Source organism: Pongo abelii, chromosome 1 (assembly GCF_028885655.2).
Source record: "Pongo abelii isolate AG06213 chromosome 1, NHGRI_mPonAbe1-v2.0_pri, whole genome shotgun sequence".
NCBI lineage: Eukaryota > Metazoa > Chordata > Mammalia > Primates > Hominidae > Pongo > Pongo abelii.
This window is the reverse complement of record NC_071985.2, coordinates 232,490,545-232,514,538: the sequence shown is the minus strand read 5'-3', so window position 1 is coordinate 232,514,538 and position 23,994 is coordinate 232,490,545. Positions and strand designations below refer to the sequence as shown.

General features: G+C 64.7%; 2 protein-coding genes and 1 long non-coding RNA gene across 25 annotated transcripts; 2 read left to right on the top strand and 1 right to left on the bottom strand.

Annotated features, from left to right (window-relative positions):
* Positions 1–3,567: 3,567 nt before the first annotated feature.
* Positions 3,568–19,164, top strand: MIB2 (MIB E3 ubiquitin protein ligase 2). Of its 20 annotated transcripts, none has more exons than XM_063716097.1 (21): positions 3,568–3,773; positions 4,670–4,776; positions 12,097–12,365; positions 12,440–12,611; positions 13,456–13,562; positions 13,666–13,860; positions 13,961–14,103; positions 14,233–14,328; positions 14,580–14,642; positions 15,326–15,430; positions 15,513–15,675; positions 15,750–15,883; positions 15,971–16,119; positions 16,221–16,377; positions 16,575–16,735; positions 16,829–16,955; positions 17,045–17,278; positions 17,688–17,866; positions 17,940–18,121; positions 18,193–18,258; positions 18,855–19,164. In XM_063716097.1, exons 1-21 carry the CDS (start codon positions 3,600–3,602, stop codon positions 19,091–19,093), a joined length of 3,222 nt encoding a protein of 1,073 aa, XP_063572167.1. In that variant the 5' UTR covers positions 3,568–3,599; the 3' UTR covers positions 19,094–19,164. The 20 variants fall into 20 exon arrangements, with proteins under 20 accessions (XP_063572167.1, XP_063572166.1, XP_063572165.1 ...); XM_063716096.1 differs by having other exon boundaries at positions 14,221–14,328; XM_063716095.1 differs by having other exon boundaries at positions 14,221–14,328; positions 16,572–16,735.
* LOC134760212 (uncharacterized) lies at positions 16,645–17,693 on the bottom strand. The gene is made up of 2 exons (XR_010137181.1): positions 17,521–17,693; positions 16,645–17,397 (listed from the first exon to the last, which is right to left on the bottom strand). It is a non-coding gene; the product is annotated as an uncharacterized LOC134760212 (long non-coding RNA).
* Positions 19,165–20,088: 924 nt separating the features above from the next.
* On the top strand, positions 20,089–23,211 carry LOC100448626 (matrix metalloproteinase-23). Of its 4 annotated transcripts, XM_009235891.4 has the most exons (8): positions 20,089–20,928; positions 21,341–21,471; positions 21,539–21,678; positions 21,751–21,918; positions 22,312–22,476; positions 22,553–22,663; positions 22,766–22,892; positions 23,008–23,211. In XM_009235891.4, the coding sequence occupies exons 1-8, from the start codon at positions 20,773–20,775 to the stop codon at positions 23,180–23,182; spliced, it is 1,173 nt and encodes a 390-aa protein (XP_009234166.1). In that variant the 5' UTR covers positions 20,089–20,772; the 3' UTR covers positions 23,183–23,211. The 4 variants fall into 4 exon arrangements, with proteins under 4 accessions (XP_009234166.1, XP_054413788.1, XP_054413798.1 ...); XM_054557813.2 differs by having other exon boundaries at positions 20,553–20,928; positions 22,553–22,892; XM_063716166.1 differs by having other exon boundaries at positions 20,670–20,928; positions 22,553–22,896; positions 23,008–23,101.
* The last annotated feature ends 783 nt before the right edge of the window (positions 23,212–23,994 follow it).

Below are 23,994 nucleotides of genomic sequence, written 5' to 3'. Positions count from 1 at the left end.
TTACAGGCGTGAGCCACCGAGCCGGGCTCTTCTTTTTTTTTAAAGAGGGCTTGGTTCTGTTGCCCAGGTTAGAGTGCAGTGGTGCGATCTCAGCTCACTGCAGCCTCCGTTTCCCAGGCTCAAGCGATCCTCCCACCGCAGCCCCCAGAGTAGCTGGAACCGTAGGCATATGCCACCGCACCCAGCTAATTTTTGTATATTTTGTAGAGATGGGATTTCAACATGTTGCCCAGGATGGTCTCTAAGTCCTGGGCTCAAGTGATCCAATCACCTCAGCCTCCCAGAGGGCTGGGATTACAGGCAAGAGCCACCATGCCCAGCTTCACAAAATACTTTCAAGAGGTTTACTTTGAGCCAGTATGAATGACTGTGGGCCCCAGGAAAACACACATCCGAGAAGCCTTCAGTAAGCAGTTCTGAAGTGGTCAGTTTATAGTTTGGTTTTGTACACTTCAGAAAGGCAGGAGTTACAAGCAAAGACATAAATACATACATGGAAAGTATACGTTGGTTTGGCCTAAAAAGGTGGGATATCTTGAAGTGGGGGCTTATAGCTTATAGGTGGATCCACCCAGCCGGAAACTCAGTTTTAAAAATTTCTCTGGGGTCCCCTTGGCCAAGAGGGAATCTGTTCAGTTGGTAGAGGGCTGGCTGGGCGCGGTGGCTCATATCCCAGCACTTTGTTTTTTCTTTTTCTTTTGTTTTTGTTTTTGTTTTTGAGACGGAGTCTCACTCTGTCACCCAGGCTGGAGTGCAGTGGCCAGATCTTGGCTCACTGCAACCTCTGCCTCCTGGGTTCAAGCAATTCTCCCACCTCAGCCTCCCTAGTAGCTGGGACTACAGGCGAGTACCACCACGCCCGGCTAATTTTTGTATTTTTAGTAGAGATGGGGTTTCGCCACGTTGGCCAGGCTGGTCTCCAACTCCTGGCCACAGGTGATCCTCCCACCTCGGCCTCACAAAGTGTTGGGATTACAGGCGTGAGCCACTGTGCCTGGCCGGTTTTTTCTTTTTCTTTTCTTTTTATTTTTTTGAGACAGAGTCTTCCTCTGTCACCAGGCTGAAGTACAGTGGCATGATCTTGGCTCACTGTAACCTCCGCCTCCTGGGTTCAAGCCATTCTCCTGGCTCAGCCTCCCGAGTAGCTGGGATTACAGGCGCCCACCACCACACCCAGCTAATTTTTGTACTTTAGTAGAGACAGGGTTTCACCATGTTGGCCAGGATGGTCTCGATCTTCTGACCTCATGATCTGCCTGCCTTGGCCTCCCAAAGTGCTGGGATTACAGGCATGAGCCACCGTGCCTGGCTCTTTTTTTTTTTTTTTTGAGACGGATTCTTGCTCTGTTCCCTAGGCTGGAGTGCAGTGTCACGATCTCAGCTCACTGCAACCTCCACCTCCTGGGTTCAAGCAATTCTCCTGCCTCAGCCTCCTAAGTAGCTGGGACTACAGGCGTGCACCACCATGCCCGGCTAATTCTTTTTTGTATTTTTGTATTTTTAGTAGAGACAGGGTTTCACCATGTTGGTCAGACTGGTCATGAACTCCTGACCTCAAGTGATCCGCCCTCCTCGGCCTCCCAAAGTGCTGAAATTACAGGCGTGAAGCCACCGGGCCCAGCCAATCCCAGCACTTCAGAAAGCAGGGGTGAACAAATAGCATAGTCCAGGAGTTTCAGACCAGCCTGGGCAACATGGTGACACCCTCTCTCTACTAAAAATTTAAAAATAACCGGCATGGTGATGCATGTCTGTGGTCCTAGCTACTCAGGAGGCTGAGGTGGGAGGATCACTTGAATCCAGGAAGCAGAGGCTGCAGTCAACCAAGATAGTGCCACTGCACTCCAGCCTGGGCAACAGAGCAAGACCCTGTCTCAAATACAAAACAAAACAAAAAACAGTTGGTAGAGGGCTTAGGATTTTATTTTTCGTTTACACAGGGGATCCAAGAAAAGAGGCAAAGTGAGTCTCAAGGATGAGAGCAGAGCAAAGCTCCAGATAAGAGCTGTGCAGCAGGGCCAGGAAGTGATCGGTCTACGTCGGAACAGGAGAATCAGTTACACACAACGGATGTGTTTGAGCCTTTGGAAAATGGTATTGTTGGGCATGCGGCAAAAACGTTGGGGCACTTGAAAAAAAGACTGGCCATGGGTTAGTAAAAAGCTAGGTATGTGAAAATATTAGGTAACTATTAACTCAAAAAAAAAAAAAAGATTGTACAGGAATTGTGGCATGGTTTTATACAGTAGCAGTGAACAGCAGGTACTCAATCATGAAGAGCTAAGCCTGATTTCATTACGACAGCTGTGAAAGTTGCAGGTACCAAAATGGAACTACTTCCACCAATCCCTAAATAAATGGAGTCGGGAGGCCACGAAGCGGGAGCTCTCATGCAGGAATACCTGCAGCAGGCCTCCTCACAAGAGCTCCTGCACGTCCTGCACGTTTGCCTGTAACCGAACTTACTGCAGGGAAATTCCTCAGGACTGCAGTATTCCAGATAAGCAGCTTCCACAAGGACGTCGGCCTGGTAAGGCTCTCTCCAACAACGAGCTAACGCCCACTCCTGCAGCAAGCGCCCACAGCCAGTGGTTTTTGTTACAAAACAACTTTTGTGAGCTCATCTTTATTTTCCCCTTCGCCCGGCCCTCTCGGATAGGGCTATGATCTGTCATGGCATGAACACCCTAGGCTGCAACCCCCTGCGATTCCCAGATTAACTCACTTGTCCTGGAGAGCCTGCCTCTGGGTTTCCTTTCAGGTTGACAGTTTGGGCGCTAACAGGACCACGTGAGGGGTGCAGCGGGGAAGATCAGCCAGGTTCTCACAGACCTTCTCCGGAAGTACGCAATGTCTACAATTAAGAAATGAGAGGCCGGGTGCGGTGGCTCACGCCTATAATCCCAGCACGTTGGGAGCCCTAGGAGGGCAGATCACGAGGTCAGGAGTTCGAGATCAGCCTGGCCAACATGGTGAAACCCCCGTCTCGACTAAAAATACAAAAATTAGCTGTGGTGGTGGCGCATGCCTGTAGTCCCCAGCTGCTCGGGAGGCTGAAGCAGGAGAATAGTTTAAACCCTGGAGGCGGAGGTTGCAATGAGCCGAGATCGCGCCATTGCACTCCAGCCTGGGCGATAGGGCGAGGCTACGTCTCAAAAAAAAAAAAAAAAAAGAAAGAAAGAAATGAGAAACTAGCAGTGCATTGTTTTGAAACGCGGAGACTTCTCTCAGGAGAAAGCGAAAGGCAAGCGTCCGCCTCTGGGGTGCAGAACCCGGGGCGGGAGGACAGGCCCGGACTGCCGTTTCTCGCTGTGTCCAGATCTGCGTGACTCAAAACCCCGGACAAGGCCCGCACTGGTGGAGTTGGAAAGAGGTGGCTGCGGCGCGGCAAGTGCCGCCAGTGCCAGCGAGCGCGACGTCGCTCCCAAGCCCCCGTCTCTATGGCAACCGAGTGCGTCTCTGGGACCGCCACTGCGCAGGCGCCCGGAAGCTAAGCCGCTCGGACCCCAGCTGCGCCACGCAGGGCAGGCGACGCTGACGCTCCCGCGTGACGCAGTTCCTGTGTTTGCCCCGCCCATCCCCGCGGCGGGGGCGTGGCCATGGCCGCGCCGCTCCAGCGGGGGCGGGCCCTGGGCCCCCGCCGTTGGGGTCCCACAGTTTCCAGCAGCCGCTTTCCTCAGTGCCCGGTGGCCCAGGAGGGCCTGGGAGCCCGAGGCCGTCCCCGAGTCGCTCCTGGGTCACTGGCGCGATGCGGGCCGTCCTCTCGGCTGATGGTGCGTGCGGGCACGGATCTCCTCCCCTGGTTCTCCGCACCGTCCCCGAGTCGTGCTCCGCTCTGGCAGAACGCGAGCGCCGGCCCGGTCCCGCTCCCGCCGGCCCGGTCCCGCTCCCGCCGGCCCGGTCCCGCTCCCGCCCGCCGGCCCAGCAGCCCCGGGCCGGACTCGGCGTAGGGTCCGCACGGGAATGGGCTGGGCCTGCGCGCGCAGCGCCGCCGCGGGGCCTCCTGGGAGTTGTGGTCCGGCCACCCGCGCGGGACTCCAGGTCCCGGCAGGCCTCGCGCGGCCCGGGGCCCGCGGCGCTGGGGGTCGGCGCCGGGGTCGTAGTCTGGGCCGGGTGGGCTGCGGCGCGCGGCAGGCGCTCTGGCCTGGCCTGGCCGCCGCTGAGCAGTCGGGGCCGGTGGGGTGGCCTCGCACGCCGGGACAGGCCGGCAGCACCGCGTCCCTGAGCGGAGCGGGCGGGACGGAAACGTCCGGGCAAGTTGGGGTCGGCAGGTACTGCGCGGCCCTGGCAAAGTCTGGCAGCGGACAGGGCCGGGCGGCCTCCGCGAGCCACGGGCACGAATGACAGGGGGCGGGGCGCGCTCCGGTTGGGGGTGCCCGCCCATGGCCCGCCCGTTTCCCTGCGCCGGCGCCCGTGCGCGTCCCGGAGCCTCCTGACGTCTGCGAGCCGCGGCCGCCAGACCCCGGGCGCACGCAATTACGGGCCCGGCGCTGGCGGCTCCTGCGCACTCAGACCCCAGGGAGCCCATCCGGGCAGGCGGCGGCCCTGAGTGTCGCGGCCGTGGGCCCGAGTGGACCTGGAGTCGGCGGGCAGCCCCGGGGGCAGACAGGCGACCGAACCGCGGGTCGAGGTGCTAACTGTGCATCTTGGCATCTCCCCTCGGCCACAGGGTTGGAAGCCCAGCGAGGCTAGAGGCCAGTCCCAAAGTCTCCAGACATCAGGGCTGCAGCCCAGGAGCCTCAAGGCGCCCCGGCGGGCGACTGGACGGCCGGACAGGTGAGCTCTTGATCATCCGCGGCCTGGTAGTTTGCACTTGGCGCTTCCACCTTGGGGCTCCGTGGAAGCCACGTCAGAGGGGCTGTGTTTGTGTCTGAGTATGCATGCGAGTGGAGGCAAGTGGTGAGTAATCCCGCGTCTCCGCTCTGAGTTCGGAACCCATGGAGGAAGAAAGCAGAGGTGCCAGACAGGCCCCTGATAGGCACCTGCAGGATTGGGGCAGAGCGGCCGCAGCACAGGAGCGCCAGCAAGCCTGGCCCTTCCCGGAAGGCGCCCTCTGTCCGGTTCCACCCTGGCCTGTTGCTTCACATGCAACAAGTGTCTGAATGTGGCTCTCTCCTGGCCGAGGGCAGCCCTGGGCAGTGAGTGGGATGACACCCCAGCCTGCAGGGTGCCTGTGGGTCTCCACCCAGATGGGCAGGATTGGAGGTGGCCGCAGCGCTCGTGGGCTTTCCCCCAGCAGGTGTCTCCATGCTGGCCTCCCCGCCTCAGGGCTTCATCCCACTCGGTGGGCCTGATCTCCCTGGGGCACTTGGGATGTCCATCTGCGTTAGGTGGAGCTACTCCATGGCCTGTGGCGTGCCACACACAGCGGCATTTCGGTGTCATTAGGCACAGCTGGAGGTGCAAGGAGGAGGGCAGCCTCATGTCCAGTCCCAGTTCCATGTAACTTGCTTCTTCTGAATAAAGGCAATTTGCTAACTTCCTCGCTAAATAGGATTTGGTTTCTATGGCTTTTAAAGCTTCTCCAATAAAATACTTGCAATAAGGGAACTCTCTCCTCCTACACTCTCCTGACTGATGGTTCGGAAATCCTCCTGCCCTCTGAGAGCTTGCGGTTTCTTGTGAAAAAGAGAAACTAAGCAGCAATAGAACAGACCCGTCTGCTTGCGTGGTTAAGACGGTAAATGCTAAATGTGTGACACTGCCTTTAGAAACCATTTTCTCCAGCCTGGCTTGCTGGCTGCCCGTCTGGTTTGCTGTGTTGTGTTTCCAGTGGCTTTAGCTTCCAACAGGAAAGCCTGGTAGCCGAGCGAATCTGTGACCCAGGAAGTAGCAATTAAATGCCTGGGATGCTGCCTCGAGGCTGGTGTGTGCTCTGAGGTAAGTTCCGATTTGCCAAAGCACATCTGTTGCACCCGGACTGCCTCCATCATTTTAAACATCGGGAGCAGTTGCCTGCTGCGGGGTTCAGATGCCAGCCAGGGGCACAGCCTGTGAACTGTGGGTAGATGGCAAAGTCTAGCATTTCTGGCAAAGGAAAAACATTTGGTAACTCTCTGAGTAAGTTTCTGACTGAGATAAAGATACCCATTGTGGGGCAGCATCCTGAAGCGGAAGCCTGGGCTGTATGTTTATAAGAGGAGGAGCAGGAGTGGCCACAACCATGTACACAACCATGTACACAACCATGTACACCACGGGCTGCATGGCCACAGCTCTGGTCTGCTGGTCTGCTCCGTGGAGCCCCTCCACCAGTGCTAGGCTGTGGCTGTCTCTGGTTCGTCTTTCTGGGAAACCTTGGCCAGGTTGGCATGAGGGCAGGGCTAGCCTTGGACATCTGCACTTTCCATAGCAGCCTCTGGCCCAGAGCTCACCCACCGTGGGCAGGTGATCAGGGTGATCAGGTCCCATGGGTCCCCTCCTCTGCACCTGGAGCCTTGTGGGTTTAGAACAGAAAAATAGGAGGGGGCAACCCAGAGGCCTCCTGCTCTCCAGGAAGGAATGGATGCTGGACAGGTCCAGGGTGGAGGCAGAGGGAGTGAGGGGCCCTTGGGGGAACATCTGTCCTAGAGGGCTTGATCTCCAGGCTGCCCACCCCACTCCTACCCCTAATCTGGTGTTCCTCACCCGCCTCCGGGAAGTCCTCACCTGAGGTCTACAGCAGGTGTGCCAAGCACTGGCCCCACATCACCTGCTCCCAGGCCTGCCCAGGGGATGGGGCCTGTGGCCAGTGCCCTCGGGGTCAGCTTGACCCAGACCCAGCCCAGAACCTGTCCCATGGCCTCAGGAGGACAGGATGGTCAGGGAAGCCCAAGGAATGAGCCCTTTTGTCCACAAGCTTCCCTCTGAGACGGGCAGGCTGCTTGTGCAACCCCACAGCCCCCAACTCTCATGAACAGTGGGGATGGGGCAGGCCCCTCGCTGGTGGGCTGGCTCCTCCAGCCCCTAAGCAGGTACACTCTGTCCCCTTTGAGGAGAGACCACCCAGATGGAGGGATACAAGTGCTGGGTCCTGGCTGGGGTGCCCCTCCTCCCTGCCTGTGGGGGTCTCACTACTGCCTCCTGCCCCCACAAACACCCCCTAGAGAGGCCTTCGGAGGCAGGTACTGAGCCCTGGGGCCGGGGTGCCAGGAGCCCAATGGCAGGTGGTCTTGGGTGACTGCTGGCCCTGGGACAATGGTGAGGAAGCCAGGCAGGCAGCTGCAGGAAGGAGCTGAGGAGAAAGGCGGCAGAGCCTAAAAAGCTGCTGGTGGCCGGGCGCAGTGGCTCACACCTGGAATCCCAGCACTTTGGGAGGCTGAGGTGGGCGGATCACAAGGTCAGGAGATCGAGACCATCCTGGCTAACACGGTGAAACCTCGTCTCTACTAAAAAATACAAAAAATTAGCCAGGCATGGTGGTGGGCACCTGTAGTCCCAGCTGCTGGGGAGGCTGAGGCAGGAGAATGGTGTGAACCTGGGAGACGGAGCTTGCAGTGAGCCGAGATTGCGCCATTGCACTCCAGCCTGGGTGACAGAGCGAGATTACGTCTCAAAAAAAAAAAAAACAAAACTGCTGGCCCCTCCAGAGGGTCCAGCATGCTGAGCTCCTGAGCCTGGGAGCCACCCGCATGTGGTCTGTCTGCACACTGGCGCCACAGAAGGGTCGGCAGGCAGGCATGGCTGGAGACTGCGCTCAGATGAGATGGCTACTCCAGGGCAGTGCCATGCTGGACAGAAGGAACTGCCTTGGAAGTGGGACAGACCGCAGACCCTTGGGGTGGGGGCCCTGCAGGGGAGGCCATGAGGAGGCGTCGGGTCTACAGGCCCCGTGTGCTCACATCCCAGCCCTTGGGGAGAGGTGTGGAGTGGGTGGGTGCACCCAGCTCCCCTGTCCGGGCTCCTCCCCCTTGTTGGGGCAGCCCTCAGCAAGTGGGGGGCTGGTTCCAGGCACAAGAAGTGAGGCCAGGGAGGAAGCCCTGCCCGTGTTCAGCCTAATTGTGCCCCAACTCTGGTGGGCTTCCGTGAGAGACAGCCTCTGGGAGGGTGGGGGTTTGTGGGCCAGGGCTGGAGAGCTGCCTGGCTGTGCTAAAAATACCGGGCATGCTGCAGACAGGTGCCAGTCTGGGGCACCGTCCACCCTGTCTCAGGCTGATGGCCTTGGCACCCCACCCCACTGCCCCTGTGAGGCAGGGGCCACTGAGGCTTGGTCTTGATTCCCAGAGGCCCTGCTGGTGACCTCCCCGACATCTCTGCCCTCTGCCCATCCCCCCAAAGGCAAGATTTGCCAAAGCACAGGACACATTGGCTCACACATGGGGCGCCCTGCCCCTGTCTTGTTGGAAAGGTCCAATGGCATATGGCCGGGGTCCATCGGCCAGCGGGTCTGGCAGGTGTGGCTGCTGGCCTGGGCTAAGCTGGCTGTGGCTGAGAGTCTGGGTGCAGAGACACAGGGCGCCCCCCATGCTGCAGAAGGATCACAGTGCGGGCTAGGCTGGCTCTGGCTGAGAGTCTGGGCGCAGAGACAGAGGGCACCCCCCATGCTGCAGAAGGATCACAGTGCGGGCTAGGCTGGCTCTGGCTGAGAGTCTGGGTGCAGAGACAGAGGGCGCCCCCTGCTGCAGAAAGATCACAGTGCGGGCTCATGGCATTGGCTTTTTTGCGGTCCCAAGTCCTTCATCTCAGTTGCCGGGCCCATCTCGGGGCTCGGCAGATGCGTGTCCCCTGCTAGCAAAGACCTCCAGTCGGTTCTGCGGCTGCCTGTGATGAGCGCTGCTCTGGCTAAATGGAGGTGTTTGGCAGGGAGGAGGCCCTGGCTTAGTGTGACCCCAGCTGTGGCCAATTCTGGTGGGATCCTGGCAAGGAGGAGGTTGCGTGTGGATCTGGTGGAGTGGATGGCCTGGCAGGGGGTGGGGACTGCACCCCTAAGGAGCAGTGCCCCTCTGACTTGTCCCCCCGCCAGCAGACTGCTGCGTCGGCCTCCCAGGCCTGTGCCATTCTGCAGCGAAGGTCCCTGTGTAGAGGAGGCTGGAGTGGGGGAGCTCAGCCCAGGCCATGCCTCACCCTTCTTGGGTGCTCCATGGGCAAAAGCTGAGGTCAGTGTGTGGATCCTGGGAGCAGGAACCCTGCAGAGCCTGCCCCCAGCTGGTGGCAGAGCAGGCAGTGGGGATCTGCTGGGGTAGGAGGGGGTGACCTCCCTCCAAGACAGCCCCCAGTGGGGATGGGAGGGTCTGCAGAGATCTGGAGAGTCAAGTGTCATGACCAGGGTGGGGCCACAGAGCTGGGCTGGCCGGTGGAACTGTGTCCACCTGGACACGCTCTGGGTGAGGTGCAGTCAGCGCTGGGATGGCTGGAAGCGGCCTGTGCTGGGCGGGTCCTCGGGACACGGGGGCTGCCGCTGTCACAGAAGCCTGGCACAAATTCTCTCTGGTTCTTATGTTTCATTCACTCACGCAGCCATTCAGTCAAAGCTGAAGCTGGTGGGGTCCTGGCCAAACAGGACGCAGCAGTGCACCACCTGGGGGCTGCCCTTAGAGTTCCCGCCGAGGGGAATGGTGCCACAGGGGCCCATGGGGAGGGCCTGTGGGTCACCCTGGGTGGTGGCTGGGCTCCTGGCCCCGTGGGACCTCCGAGGGCAAGGTGGGGCTGCTCTGGCGGCCACGTGTGGAAGCCGATCACGCGGAGGCCCAGCCAGGAGGCTGCAGGAGGCCGTGGGGAGTGCAGAGCCAGCTGCCTTGCCTGATGGCTGTGGAGCTGCCCACAGGACCCCTCTCCTTGTCTGGGGCTCACTGGTGCCACAGGAAAAAGAAGCCCCTGGTGCTGGAGCCTGCCCTGGCCCATCTCGGCAGGGTCTCGCGCCAGGTGAGGGAGGCAGTGTCACCCAACAGGTGAGGCCTCTGGACAGACGAGGCCATGTGGGGTTTCCCTGAAGAAGCAGAGCCCGGCTGCTGGGTGGGGGCTCCTCTTAGTCACTGACAGGGAGAGCTGTGCTTTTAAAACATCCACCCATTCCTGTGGAAGCCCTCACAGTCCTGGGCAGGGTGAGGAGGGAGCATTGGAGAGGCCAAGCTGGCCAGAAGGTTTGTGCCCCTGAGAATTAGAGGGAGTCCTGTGCTCCAACTCGCAGCCAGGGCATGGATCGGGAGCCCAGCCCTGCAGGCGGAGCCCCTGCACTGGACTCAAGTCTCTGGAGTGGGGCTGGGCTCCTCACCGGGCCTTGCTCGGCGGACAACCTGTGGGGCTCAGGCCCCTGAGCCAGAGCAGGAGTCGGGGGCTTTGCTGTGGCCCCTCCTCACTGCCCACCTGCAGCCTCTCCTGGGCCAGGGTGTCTCCTGAACTGGCCTGAGATGCAAAGTGCTGGGCTGCAGTGCTGCCCAGGTGGAGGGCTGGCATGTGAGGCCCAGGCTGGCCTGTGTCCTGGAGTTGGCAGGGCCCCCTCCCATCCTCTGCCACATCCACCCAGCCTCAGGGGTCCCTCCAGCCTCCTGGGACTGCCGTGTCCCCCACCTCTGCTTCAGGCAGTGCTCCTGGGCTGCCTCCTTCCCTGGCCATGGGGTCCTAGTGGTTTAATGAAAAATGAGTGGTGGCCCTCCCCTGCCCGAGACAGGGTCTTGCTCTGCCCGCCAGGCTAGAGTGCAGTGGTGCGATCACAGCCAGCTGTAGCCTCCACCTTGATTTTCCTTCTTAATGTTCACATCCATTCTTCTTGTTAATGAGACTGCTGAAGCCCAGCATGGTGGAGAGCGGCAGCCCACGGTGACTCATGTCTGCAGAGTGAGCTCTCCGGGGTCAGCGCCCAGACTGGGGATTAGCAGTCCTGGGCCTCGAGCCCTGTGGCTGGCTCCATCCCTACCTCCAGCAGCCTGGATTTGCACCTTTGTATAAACGGAGCCGCCTGGCATGGCATTTGCACTTGGCTACTTCCCTCCATCTGCTGGTGAGCTCTGGCTCGTGCTCTGTGTGGCGAGTGGGTCCTTGCTTGGTTGGGACTCAGCCCCGCTTCAGGACCCCGTAGCCACTGAGGACCCAGGAACCCACCTCTGCTCGAGTATCCGGCCTCTGTCGTGAGTGCCTGGCGTGGCCAGGGCCACTTTTCCAGAGAAGGCTCCATGGTGCTGTGTGGCCTTGCTGCACTGTCCCTGACGTGCTGGGCCCAAAGCTGGAGTCCCCCAGGAGCAGTGTCTGGGGACAGAGATGCCTCCTGGTCCCACTGGTCGATGCCTGCTGGTCTTGTACAGCGCCTGCGTCGTGTTTGCCATTTTTCTGTTGCGTTGTCTGATGTTTTCATGTGGATCGTAGGAGTTCCTCACCCTGTGTGGACACGAGTCCTCTGAGGGACGCGTGTCACGGTGTCTGCTCACATGCCACTGCCCGTCCAACCATGTGAGTGTCTTGGGGGACGGCAGCTCTTACTTTAGTGAAGTCCAGCATCCAGCTCATTAATTGGCTGTGGGAAGAGATGGCGGTTTTCTTCCGAGAGCTTTATTTGTGAACCTTTCATGAAGCCCCCAGGGCCAGGCTCCCTGATCCCTGGACTCAGACCACCCTGCAGGTCATGCACCAGGCTGGCACGGCGCCCATCTTCCCCACCAGCCTCCCTGGTGCCAGACTGCGGGCCTCCTTGGGCCCTAGGGCTTGAACCAGCCCTCCTGCCCCTTTGGGCCTCTCCTCTGCTCTTCCGTGGAGCCCACTCTGACCGGGAGTGTCCCGTGGTGGCCTGAGAATACCCTCTGCCCACAGGTCCCGAGCAGCCCGGCCCACCATGGACCCCTCTGCCCACAGGTCCCGAGCAGCCCGGCCCACCATGGACCCCTCTGCCCACAGGTCCCGAGCAGCCCCGCCCACCATGGACCCCGCTGCCCACAGGTCCCGAGCAGCCCCTCCCACCATGGACCCCTCTGCCCACAGGTCCCGAGCAGCCCCGCCCAACATGGACCCCTCTGCCCACAGGTCCCGAGCATCCCCGCCCACCATGGACCCCTCTGCCCACAGGTCCCGAGCATCCCCGCCCACCATGGACCCCTCTGCCCACAGGTCCCGAGCAGCCCCGCCCACCATGGACCCCTCTGCCCACAGGTCCCGAGCAGCCCCGCCCACCATGGACCCCTCTGCCCACAGGTCCCGAGCAGCCCCGCCCACCATGGACCCAGACCCCCAGGCAGGCGTGCAGGTGGGCATGCGGGTGGTGCGCGGCGTGGACTGGAAGTGGGGCCAGCAGGACGGCGGCGAGGGCGGCGTGGGCACGGTGGTGGAGCTTGGCCGCCACGGCAGCCCCTCGACACCTGACCGCACAGTGGTCGTGCAGTGGGACCAGGGCACGCGCACCAACTACCGCGCCGGCTACCAGGGCGCGCACGACCTGCTGCTCTACGACAACGCCCAGATCGGTGCGCGCCACGGGCAGGCGGGACGGGCAGGACCCGGGGGCGGGAACGCCCCTCTGACCCCACCCCACCCCTAGGCGTCCGGCATCCCAACATCATCTGTGACTGCTGCAAGAAGCACGGGCTGCGGGGGATGCGCTGGAAGTGCCGCGTGTGCCTGGACTACGACCTCTGCACGCAGTGCTACATGCACAACAAGCACGAGCTCGCCCACGCCTTCGACCGCTACGAGACCGCTCACTCGCGCCCGTGAGTCCTGGGCGCACCGGCTCCTGTGCGGCGGGTACCCAGGCCTTGCCACTGGGGCCTTGGCCTTCGGGGAGGGCGCTGCGGCCTAACCACTCCCAGGGAGCTGGAGCAAGTCTCTCCAGAGCCGTAGCCTTAAGCAATGGTGCCATGGGCGGGGCACAGAGGGTGGCCTCTGGGTGGCTCTACAGGCAGCAGTGGCCATCAGGCAACTAGCATCCCCCAGGGTGGCATGAGACTTCCAGGACAGCCCATACCTGGAGCCAGCCCCTGGGCTGTCTTGGAGGCTGCTACACTCTGGTCCAAGGGCATCAGCTCGGGGAGAATCTAGCCTGCTTGGAGCAAAGGCAGCCAGAGGTGCCACCCCGTCTCCTGCATTGTCACCTTTGTCTCTGGCCTTCCCTGCACGTGGAGGGAGGTGTGGTTGTCTGGGGAGTGCTGTTGGCCAGGCCTGCTTTCCTCATTCCTCCCTTCCCACATGCTGAGCCCACCTCTGGGCCTGGCTGTGCCCCAGCTCACTGGGAGGCAGCAGGCATGAAGCGACCGCACCCAGAGGTCTTGCCGAGGGTGGGCCCGGGTGCCTTCCCAGCCTGGCATCAGGGAAGTCCCTGGAGGAACGTGGTCCGCAGGTTCGCTCCAGGCCCCTGAGCCCAGGGGCATTTCCTCGCAGTGTGTAGAGGGTGCTGACCTGCTGGACCGGCCATTCCCAGGCAAGAGCTGGGGCTGTGGAGCCCAGCAGGCTGGGTGGACAGGGGGCCTGCTCCACTGCATCGCTCTCCCAAGTGGCTCAAGACGGGAAGAGATGGCGGTTTTCTTCCAAGAGCTTTATTTATGAACCCTCTTGCAGTGTCACACTGAGTCCCCGCCAGGGCCTCCTGAGGATCCCACTAAGGGGCATCTTCCAGGGAGCAAAGGTGGTGCGAGGCCCCGACTGGGAGTGGGGCTCACAGGATGGTGAGTGGAGGCAGAGGGGCAGGGGTCAGGGCTGGGCTGTGGCTGGCTCATGGCTCAGCCTCAAGGCACAGCCTTAGCTTGCTGGCGGGGACTCTTTCCCCAGGAGGGGAAGGGAAACCAGGCCGTGTGGTGGACATCCGTGGCTGGGATGTGGAGACAGGCCGGAGTGTGGCCAGCGTGACGTGGGCTGATGGTACCACCAACGTGTACCGTGTGGGCCACAAGGGCAAGGTGGACCTCAAGTGTGTGGGCGAGGCAGCGGGCGGCTTCTACTACAAGGACCACCTCCCAAGGCTTGGTATGAGGCTGTCTCACTGACTCCATCAGCCCTCCTGCCTTGGCTGAAGTCCCAGAGGGGAGGGGCTGCTGCCTGAGGCCTGGCCTGCCACCCTCCCCAGGCAAGCCGGCCGAGCTGCAGCGCAGGGTGAGTGCTGACAGCCAGCCCTTCCAGCATGGGGACAAGGTCAAATGTCTGCTGGACACCGACGTCCTGCGGGAGATGCAGGAAGGCCACGGCGGCTGGAACCCCAGGATGGCGGAGGTGAGCCGCCCCACCGTGGAGCCCTGTGTGCCCTGCCGTCCCAGCCCTCCGTACCCCCAGCCCCTTCCTCCCCAAGCGTCCAGCCCGACCCAGCCACAGCTCCATGACCCGCCACAGTTTATCGGACAGACGGGCACCGTGCATCGCATCACGGACCGCGGGGACGTGCGCGTGCAGTTCAACCACGAGACGCGCTGGACCTTCCACCCCGGGGCGCTCACCAAGGTGCCTGGGGGGCTGGGCTGCGCCTCATCTGTTTGCTTCTGTAACCCCTTCCACATACCCACTCGGCCTTGGGGGGTCAGGCAGGACTAGGGTGCCAGCTGCACCCACGAGTCCCCAGCCCTGAAGGAAGGGGAGGGACTGGTGGGTGGGGTCAAGAAGAGGGGGTTGGGTGTGAAGGAACCCAGATGAGGGTATGTCTCTGGGAGCTGGTATGGCTGGAATGGGCAGGTTAGGGCCTCCCTCTGTTCCAGGACACCAGGAAGGCAGGACAGCTTCATGGGCGGGAGGGAGGCAGCTGGGCTAAGTTGCTCCTGGTTAGTACTGTATGGGGGCCAATGGGGGTGGCTGGTTAGGGCAGGAGGGTGGACGCTTGGCCTAGAGTGGTGGGGGAGGTAGTGAGCGCTGTCTGGAAAGCAGGATGGCAGGGAGGGGGCTGGAGGTGGTGGCGGTGGCAGCTTGGATGGCCCTGGGAGGGGCAGGCCCGGGGCAAAGCGTCAGAGCTCAGCTCTGGATCTGGGGTCCTGGATACCAGGCACCTTTGAGGAGGTGCCGAAGGGAGTCATGAGACGGGCTTGTAGAGTGAGTTCCCTGCATATGAGGGCTCAGGTGGGGCAGAGTGGGCCCGCCCTGCACCCCATGGTCCTGGGGCCCCACCCCCACACTGGCTTACGGGTCCTGGCCATGCTGCCTGCTGCTGGTCAGCATATAGCTTCCCAGGGCAGCCACCTTGGCCTGACATCTGCCCGGAGCTGGCTTCTGTCTGCCTGGACACTCCTCCCATGGCTGTGGGGCTAGGGACACCCAGGGCTGCCTTGGACACCTGGGGCTCTCGTCCAGCCAGAGCCTCTGGCAGTGCTTGGGGTCGGGGTCGGGGCCAGGGCCGGGGCCGAGTCAGGCCTGCCTGTCTCGTGGAGCTCAGCAGGTTGCCCTCCTGTTCCATGAGCCTGGGCAGCCACACACAGCTGGGGGGCCCCTCACGCCCCTCTTTGTTGCTCAGCACCACTCCTTCTGGGTGGGCGACGTGGTCCGGGTCATCGGTGACCTTGACACAGTGAAGCGGCTGCAGGCTGGGCACGGCGAGTGGACGGATGACATGGCCCCTGTGAGTCCCCCTGCCACCCCCACCGTTAGCACCACTGCCCCCCACACCTGCAGCCTGCTGTGACCCCCGCCCCTCCCCGCAGGCCCTGGGCCGCGTTGGCAAAGTGGTGAAAGTGTTTGGAGACGGGAACCTGCGTGTAGCAGTCGCTGGTCAGCGGTGGACCTTCAGCCCCTCCTGCCTGGTGGCCTACCGGCCCGAGGAGGATGCCAACCTGGACGTGGCTGAGCGCGCCCGGGAGAACAAAAGTGCGGCACAGCTCAGGCGGCCAGTGGGCGGTGGGGCTGCCCCTGGCCACCGCTCACCTCAGTCCTGCCCCCAGGCTCACTGAGCGTGGCCCTGGACAAGCTTCGGGCCCAGAAGAGTGACCCAGAGCACCTGGGAAGGCTGGTGGTGGAGGTGGCGCTGGGTAACGCAGCCCGGGCTCTGGACCTGCTGCGGAGGCGCCCAGAGCAGGCAAGCTCCTGCCCTGTCCTCCCATACTGGCCAGTCCGAGGGTGAGGGGCAGAGGACCAGGGACTCACCTGCTGGCTCTCCTGGTAGGTGGACACCAAGAACCAAGGCAGGACCGCTCTGCAAGTGGCTGCCTATCTGGGCCAGGTGGAGTTGGTACGGCTGCTGCTACAAGCCAGGGCGGGTGTGGACCTGCCGGACGACGAGGGCAACACGGCGCTGCACTACGCGGCCCTGGGGTGAGGCCTGGGAGGGGCCCGGTGGGGCTGAGCCTGTGCGTCCTGGGGTGAGGCCTGGGAGGGGCCCGGCGCCCTCCCTCTCCCACTTCTTCTCCCATCAGGAACCAGCCGGAGGCCGCCAGGGTGCTCCTGAATGCTGGGTGCCGGGCGGATGCCCTCAACAGCACTCAGAGCACAGCGCTGCACGTGGCCGTGCAGAGGGGCTTCCTGGAGGTGGTGCGCGCTCTGTGTGAGCGCGGCTGTGACGTCAACCTGCCCGTGAGTGCTGCTCCCTGGCCTGGGTCCCCTCCCCCCCGTGAGTGCTGCTCCCTGGCCTGCGTCCCCTCCCCCCCGTGAGTGCTGCTCCCTGGCCTGGGTCCCCTCCCCGCCGTGAGTGCTGCTCCCTGGCCTGGGTGCCCTGGCTCTTGACCCAAGCAGAAGTCACCCCCAGGTGACCACTGACTCCACCCCAGCAGGACGCCCACTCGGACACGCCCCTGCACTCCGCCATCTCGGCGGGCACTGGAGCCAGCGGCATTGTCGAGGTCCTCACGGAGGTGCCAAACATCGATGTCACCGCCACCAACAGCCAGGGTTTCACCCTGCTTCACCATGCCTCCCTCAAGGGCCATGCGCTGTGAGTGTGGGGTGGGCACACAGCTGCAGCCAGCCTCTTGCTGTGCTGCCTGGGGGCAGTCCCAGGTCCCAGACCAACCTCCCCGCTCCACAGAGCTGTGAGAAAGATTCTGGCTCGGGCGCGGCAGCTGGTGGACGCCAAGAAGGAGGACGGCTTCACGGCGCTGCACCTGGCCGCGCTCAACAACCACCGCGAGGTGGCGCAGATCCTCATCCGGGAGGTGCGGACGCGGCCCAGGCCTGCCCAAGGACCGGGGAGCGGGAGGCCCACTGGGGTCCCTGGGCTGAGCCCGTGCCCACCCCTCCCCAGGGCCGCTGTGACGTGAATGTGCGCAACCGGAAGCTGCAGTCCCCGCTGCATCTAGCCGTGCAGCAGGCCCACGTGGGGCTGGTGCCACTACTGGTGGACGCTGGGTGCAGTGTCAACGCCGAGGACGAGGAGGGGGACACAGCCCTGCACGTGGCGCTGCAGCGTCATCAGCTGCTGCCCCTGGTGGCTGATGGGGCCGGGGGGGACCCAGGGCCCTTGCAGCTGCTGTCCAGGGTGAGGAAGTGTGGCGTGGGGTGCTGGAGAGGCTGCGGTGGCGCTGGCTGCAGGCTCTGGGCAGGGCCTGTGCCACTGTCCACCTTCCGCTCCAGTGACGGCCCAGGGAGCCAGGCGTTCTGGGGGTGGAGCAGATGGGAGCCAAGTTCTATGTGATCCTCAGCCTGCACCCCTAGGCAGCCTGGGAAAGGGGTGGTGCCCATGGGATGGGGAGAGGTGGGGCTTAGGGTCTCAGAGCTCACCTAGCAGGGTGCCCCTCGTGCCTGTCCCACCTGGGTTCCGGAAGAGGTGCCCTTGCCTTGTATTTTAGACATGGGGCGCCGGCTGCTGGGGCTGCCGGGTGCCAGGAGACGCCTCCCTCGGGCCTGCCCCGGCGCCCGCCCTCATCGGCGTCTGTCCTGTCGCCCAGCTGCAGGCCTCGGGCCTCCCTGGCAGCGCGGAGCTGACGGTGGGCGCGGCGGTCGCCTGCTTCCTGGCGCTGGAGGGCGCCGACGTGAGCTACACCAACCACCGCGGCCGGAGCCCGCTGGACCTGGCCGCCGAGGGCCGCGTGCTCAAGGCCCTTCAGGGCTGTGCCCAGCGCTTCCGGTGAGTCCGTGGACCGCGGGGAGGGGGTCCGGCGGCCTCCGGGCCTCTCTCAAGCAGCCTCTTCCCCCTGCAGGGAGCGGCAGGCGGGCGGGGGCGCGGCCCCAGGCCCCAGGCCAACGCTCGGGACCCCCAACACCGTGACGAACCTGCACGTGGGCGCCGCGCCGGGGCCCGAGGCCGCTGAGTGCCTGGTGTGCTCCGAGTTGGCGCTGCTGGTGCTGTTCTCGCCGTGCCAGCACCGCACCGTGTGTGAAGGTGAGTGGGGGGCCCCGGGGTGGGGGGCCCGGGTAGTACGGCCCCAGCCAACCGCGTACTCCTCTCCGCAGAGTGCGCGCGCAGGATGAAGAAGTGCATCAGGTGCCAGGTGGTCGTCAGCAAGAAACTGCGCGCAGGTGGGTGAGGCTCGGCGCCCCCAACACGCCTCCTGCTCAGCTGGTGGCCCGCGGGTCCCCGTCCCCCACCCCTCCCCTCCCACACTTCCGCCCATGGCCCTTCCCCAGGTTACACCCCGCCCTCCCAAGGCTCACACCCTGCCCCCAGCCCCGCCGGAGGTCACGGTCTGCTCCAGATCACACCCTGCCCATAGCCCCGCCTCAAGGTAACATCCCCCTCCCCAGATCACACCCCAGCCCCGCTTGATTTCACGGCCCCTCCCAGATCACACTCCCTCCATAGCTCCACCCCAGATCACAGCCCACCCAGAGCACCGCCTCCCCATCACGCCCCGCCCCAGGTCACATCCCAGCTGCAGCCCTGACTCCAGTCCGCACACCACCTTATGCCTGATTTCCGCGGTTCACATCCTGCCCGCACCCGGGCCCCAGCTCTGCCTCCAAGTCACCCACCCCACCAGCTCCCCTTCCAGGTCACAACCCGTCCCAGGTGACACCCCGCCCCCAGCCTCGCCGCCCGTGGCCCGCCCGCAGCTCCCCGCTCCCCCCATTCCCCCACCCGGCCTCCCAGCTCACACCCGTCCCCCACCCCGCAGACGGCTCTGAGGTGGCGAGCGCCGCCCCCGCCCCCGGCCCGCCGCGCCAGCTGGTGGAGGAGCTGCAGAGCCGCTACCGGCAGATGGAGGAGCGTATCACCTGCCCCATCTGCATCGACAGCCACATCCGCCTCGTGTTCCAGTGCGGCCACGGCGCATGCGCCCCCTGCGGCTCCGCGCTCAGCGCCTGCCCCATCTGCCGCCAGCCCATCCGCGACCGCATCCAGATCTTCGTGTGAGCCGCGCCGTCCGCCACGCCCGAGCTGCCTTCGCGTGCCCCCGCCCTGTGTTTTATAAAAAGATTCTCGGACGTTGTCTCTGCTGTCTGCCTGGGGGACCGGGCGCCTCTGGGGTCCTCCCCTCGGGACACGCGGGCGAGCCTGGGTCCGCCCCGCCCACCCCAGGCTCTCGGGTCCAGACTCCCGCCCCAGACTGCGGCCTCCGGGCCAGGACACCCTCCAGGCGCGGGCACGGCCGCCTCCCGCCCCTCAGGCCCCGGTCCGACGGGGCGGGGGCTCCTGTGTTTGCCCCCGGGCCCCTCTCGCTCCTCCGTCCTGGGGGCGGCCGCGGGGACTCGCGCTCTGACCCAGGGGGCCAGACACTCCCCAGGGCTGCGGGGTCCGGTCGCAGCAGGGAGTTGGGGGGCGTCCCAGGCAGGGTCTGGGACCCGGGGAAGGGGCCGGGCGCACGCAGGCGGGGGGACGAGCTGGGGGGAGCGGGGGGGGGGCGATGTCGGAGCAAATACGGCGGCCGGGCCCAGCCTCTCGCGCTTTCCAAGAACCGCCCGCGGCCGCCGCCAGCTGCTTGGCGCTGACCCCGTTGGCCGGGCTGCCGTCACCCTGGGCCCGAGGCCGGCGCGGAAAACGGGGAGGGACGAGACAGACACAGGCCGGTCTGGCTCGGAATCTCCTGCTCCTCTGCCCAATCCCCCACCCCCGCCCCGCGGGACGCCGGTGCCGGGTCTCGGTCCCAGCCCAGAGCCCCTCGCGCCTGGACGCCGGCCGCCCCGTCGAACCTTTGGGTCTCCGAGCTCCCCGCTCCCGCCCCCGCCCCCAATCAGGACCGGTCCAGACCTCCATGCCCGGCGCTTGGCTCCGCTTCCCGTTCCCCCTCCCGTCTCCCTCTCCCCTTTGCTGGGGCCTAGCCGGGGATTCAGGAGCCACACACCCTCCACCTCACGCGCTACCCTCCACGGGGCTTCCCCCAGCCAGGGCCCGCCCCTTCCCGGCTCCCCGGGAGACCCAGGCAAGTTCCCTCCCTCCGCCCCGCAACCTGGCACCCTCCGTGGCCCTTCCCTACCCACGCACCCCCTCACCGCCTCCCCCTCCGCCGCCCCATACTCACTGCCACGTCCCCATCCTGCCATCCCCTCCCAGCTCTCGGGGACACTGTCAGGCGAGCGACGCGTCCCCTGCGGCCCAGCTCAGCTGCCAGGGCCAGGATGGAGACTCCGCTCATGTGGGGCTCAGGGGATTGTTGAGGATTCCGTTTGGGAAAAAAGCCACCAGGTCACTCACTGCCCAGCAGTGGGGGCTTGGGGACCCCCACTGCTACCCTTTCCTAAGCGGGAGCCCTGGCGCTGCCCTTCCCGGGCTGCCTGGGGCCCTCTTCGCTGCCCCCTCCAAGGACCCCGCCCAGCAGGACATGCCCAGGCCTCTGCCCCTGGCCCACGGGACGCGGGTCCCCATGCCCCCGGCTGGAGACAGCAGGCAGCTCGGCCAACGGACGGGCCAGCTGGTTCCCTTCAGGGGCAGCCTTGCCCCCTCTCCCGCCCCGTCTCCCTCCCCCCCACCACACGGGGCTGTAACCCGAGCCGCCGAGCCACTGCCTCCCCTCCGGATCCTCCCCGGCGGCTCTGCGGCCCGGGCCCCCGCGCCGTGCTGCCCCATGCGGCCCTGAGCCCCACAGCAAGTCTGCCATGGGCCGCGGGGCCCGTGTCCCCTCGGAGGCCCCGGGGGCCGGCGTCGAGCGCCGCTGGCTTGGAACCGCGCTGGTCGCCCTGTGCCTCCTCCCCGCGCTGGTGCTGCTGGCCCGGCTGGGGGCCCCGGCGGTGCCGGCCTGGAGCGCACCGCAGGTGAGCGGCGGGCGGGGAGGCCAGGTGTCGGGTTGGGGGGTTCTCACGTCTGTGGGTCTGGTCTATCTGGGGGCCCGCAGGACGTGTGCGGGGTATGTGGGGTGTTTGAGGGTCCGGATGTGCGTCCCGAGGACGGAGGGTTGGACGCCCCTGTGTCCAGTTGTTGGGAGGGGTGGGAAGCCGCGCCCTGCTGTTCATTCAGCCCCTTCCCCTCCACTGGGCCGCGTTCCCAGGGACGTGCAACAGGACGCTCAGGTTAGGAGACCCGAAACCACAGGCAGACAGGACCCGCCACGCCCGCTCCCAGCCCTGGGCACCCCCGCCCCCGTTTTCTTCCAGTCCATTTTCCGCGGCAGTTTTTGGCCCTGGGGACCGTCACCGATGCCTCCCACGCACGCTTTCTTCCCTGAAGGGAGACGTCGCTGCGCTGGGCCATTCGAGGGTCCCCCCCACCCGGGTCCCGGGCCCACTGGTCCCCCGCAGACGCCGCTACACGCTGACTCCAGCCAGGCTGCGCTGGGACCACTTCAACCTCACCTACAGGTGCGCCCTGGCTTGGCCCTGGGGGAGGGGGCGCGGCCGGCCTCCGCTGAGCTCACTATCCCTGCAGGATCCTCTCCTTCCCGAGGAACCTGCTGAGCCCGCGGGAGACGCGGCGGGCCCTAGCTGCCGCCTTCCGCATGTGGAGCGACGTGTCCCCCTTCAGCTTCCGCGAGGTGGCCCCCGAGCAGCCCAGCGACCTCCGGATAGGTGGGCGCCCGCCCCCGCCCCCGCCCCGGCCCTGCCCTGCGCGCCGGCCTCTCAACCCTGTGCTCCCCGCAGGCTTCTACCCGATCAACCACACGGACTGCCTGGTCTCCGCGCTGCACCACTGCTTCGACGGCCCCACGGGGGAGCTGGCCCACGCCTTCTTCCCCCCGCACGGCGGCATCCACTTCGACGATAGCGAGTACTGGGTCCTGGGCCCCACGCGCTACAGCTGGAAGAAAGGTGACCGTCCAGGCTGGCCTCCTGGAGGCCTGTCCTCTGCAGCACAGTGGGCTGCCGCGGTCGGGCTTTAGGGCAGACGGCAGGAGGGACCTTCCGGGGTGGTGGCTGCTACCGGAGTCCAGCAGGCAAGGAGGGGAGCCCGTGGGAGCCCCCGATCCCGGCGGCCCTGAACTCCCTTTCCCATCCCCCTGCGCCTCTGGAGCGGGAGCTGGAGCTGCATTCCTGGGGGCCGAGCTCACCGCCTGGGCCCAGAACATTCTTATCTTCCCGTGGCTGCGGCCGAGGGCGGCTCCGCGGCTGCGCTCCAGCAGATGTGCGGGGCCTCGGGGAGCCGGCCCACGGGCGGCGGGGCTGGGCCCGGGGCTCCCAGGCGCTGACCCCCGGGGCCCGCAGGCGTGTGGCTCACGGACCTGGTGCACGTGGCGGCCCACGAGATCGGCCACGCGCTGGGCCTGATGCACTCACAACACGGCCGGGCGCTGATGCACCTGAACGCCACGCTGCGCGGCTGGAAGGCGTTGTCCCAGGACGAGCTGTGGGGGCTGCACCGGCTCTACGGTGAGTCCCTTTGTCGGGCGGGAGGGCGGGGACCGGGCGGTCCTGAGCCAGGCCGTGCTCCCCACGCTCCCGACAGGATGCCTCGACAGGCTGTTCGTGTGCGCGTCCTGGGCGCGGAGGGGCTTCTGCGACGCTCGCCGGCGGCTCATGAAGAGGCTCTGCCCCAGCAGCTGCGACTTCTGCTACGGTGATGCCCACGGGGCCAGGACAGGGCTGCGTGGGAGCTGGGTCTTGGCCACGGTCTGGGCTGAGGGGGCACTGATGGGGCTCTTTCCCCCACCCGGAGCAGAATTCCCCTTCCCCACGGTGGCCGCCACCCCACCGCCCCCCAGGACCAAAACCAGGCTGGTGCCTGAGGGCAGGAACGTGACCTTCCGCTGCGGCCAGAAGATCCTCCACAAGAAAGGGAAAGTGTAGTGAGTGAGCGCCCCGGGCGGTCCTCAGGGTGGGCAGCCCGCGGCCTTGGGACAGGGGTGCGGGGCAGGCAGCCGGCGGGGGCTGTGCCTGCAGGAGACACCCCACCCCCTGCAGCTGGTACAAGGACCAGGAGCTCCTGGAGTTCTCCTATCCCGGCTACCTGGCCCTGGGCGAGGCGCACCTGAGCATCATCGCCAACGCCGTCAACGAGGGCACCTACACCTGCGTGGTGCGCCGCCAGCAGCGCGTGCTAACCACCTACTCATGGCGAGTCCGTGTGCGGGGCTGAGCCCGGCTGATAAAGCACTTTCTCTCTCATGTCTCCTCGCTCATTCTTGGGAGGGCAGCGGGCAGCCAGTCTGGGCAGGTGGACACCCCAGCCCCTGGTCCACCGAGAGGTGGACATCCTCGGGGCTGGGCACCCCCTGCTTTCCCGCACAGCGGACAACAGGTACAGCACAGGACAGGATGGGCTTTGCTAAGGTGGCCCCTGGGAAAGTGGGATAAGCGGAGGCCCCAGTGCCAGGGGCAGCACGTGGGGTAGCCCCAGAAGCCTGGGTTCTGTCTAGGACTTGCTCAGAGATGGGGGAGGGAGGCAAGGGGGGCTTCCTGAAGGAGGTGGCTGGGATGGGCCTCCAGGATCTTCTGCAAGGGGATGCGGGTGGGGGCTGGGAGGACTGGCACAGGGTGGGGGACCCCAGGGCAAGTAGGGGCCAGGGGACCACCTTGCCAGAGTGGAAGCCCCCTGGGAGGTAGGAGCACCCCTCCTGCCTGGGGAAGACACTGGCCCACGTGGGGTCAGAGGCCACAGCCGCCCACACCACCCTCTTCCCCTAGAGCCGGGTGGTCTGAGACTCCCCTCCCACACATGGTCCCGGGCCACTGAAAGGACGACACGGGGAGCTTTCCTCGAAGAATATTTTAATACATTTTAAAGCTCATAACAACCTTGTATAAAAACCTGCTGAGTCTGCTGGCACACCTGGAGCTGGGGGTTGGGGGCCGGGGGCCTGTGTGGACAGGGCTGGTCTGGACGAGCAGGTTGGGGCAAGAAGGCATCGCTCATCCCAACACAGAAACAGGTCTCCAGCTCCAAAGATT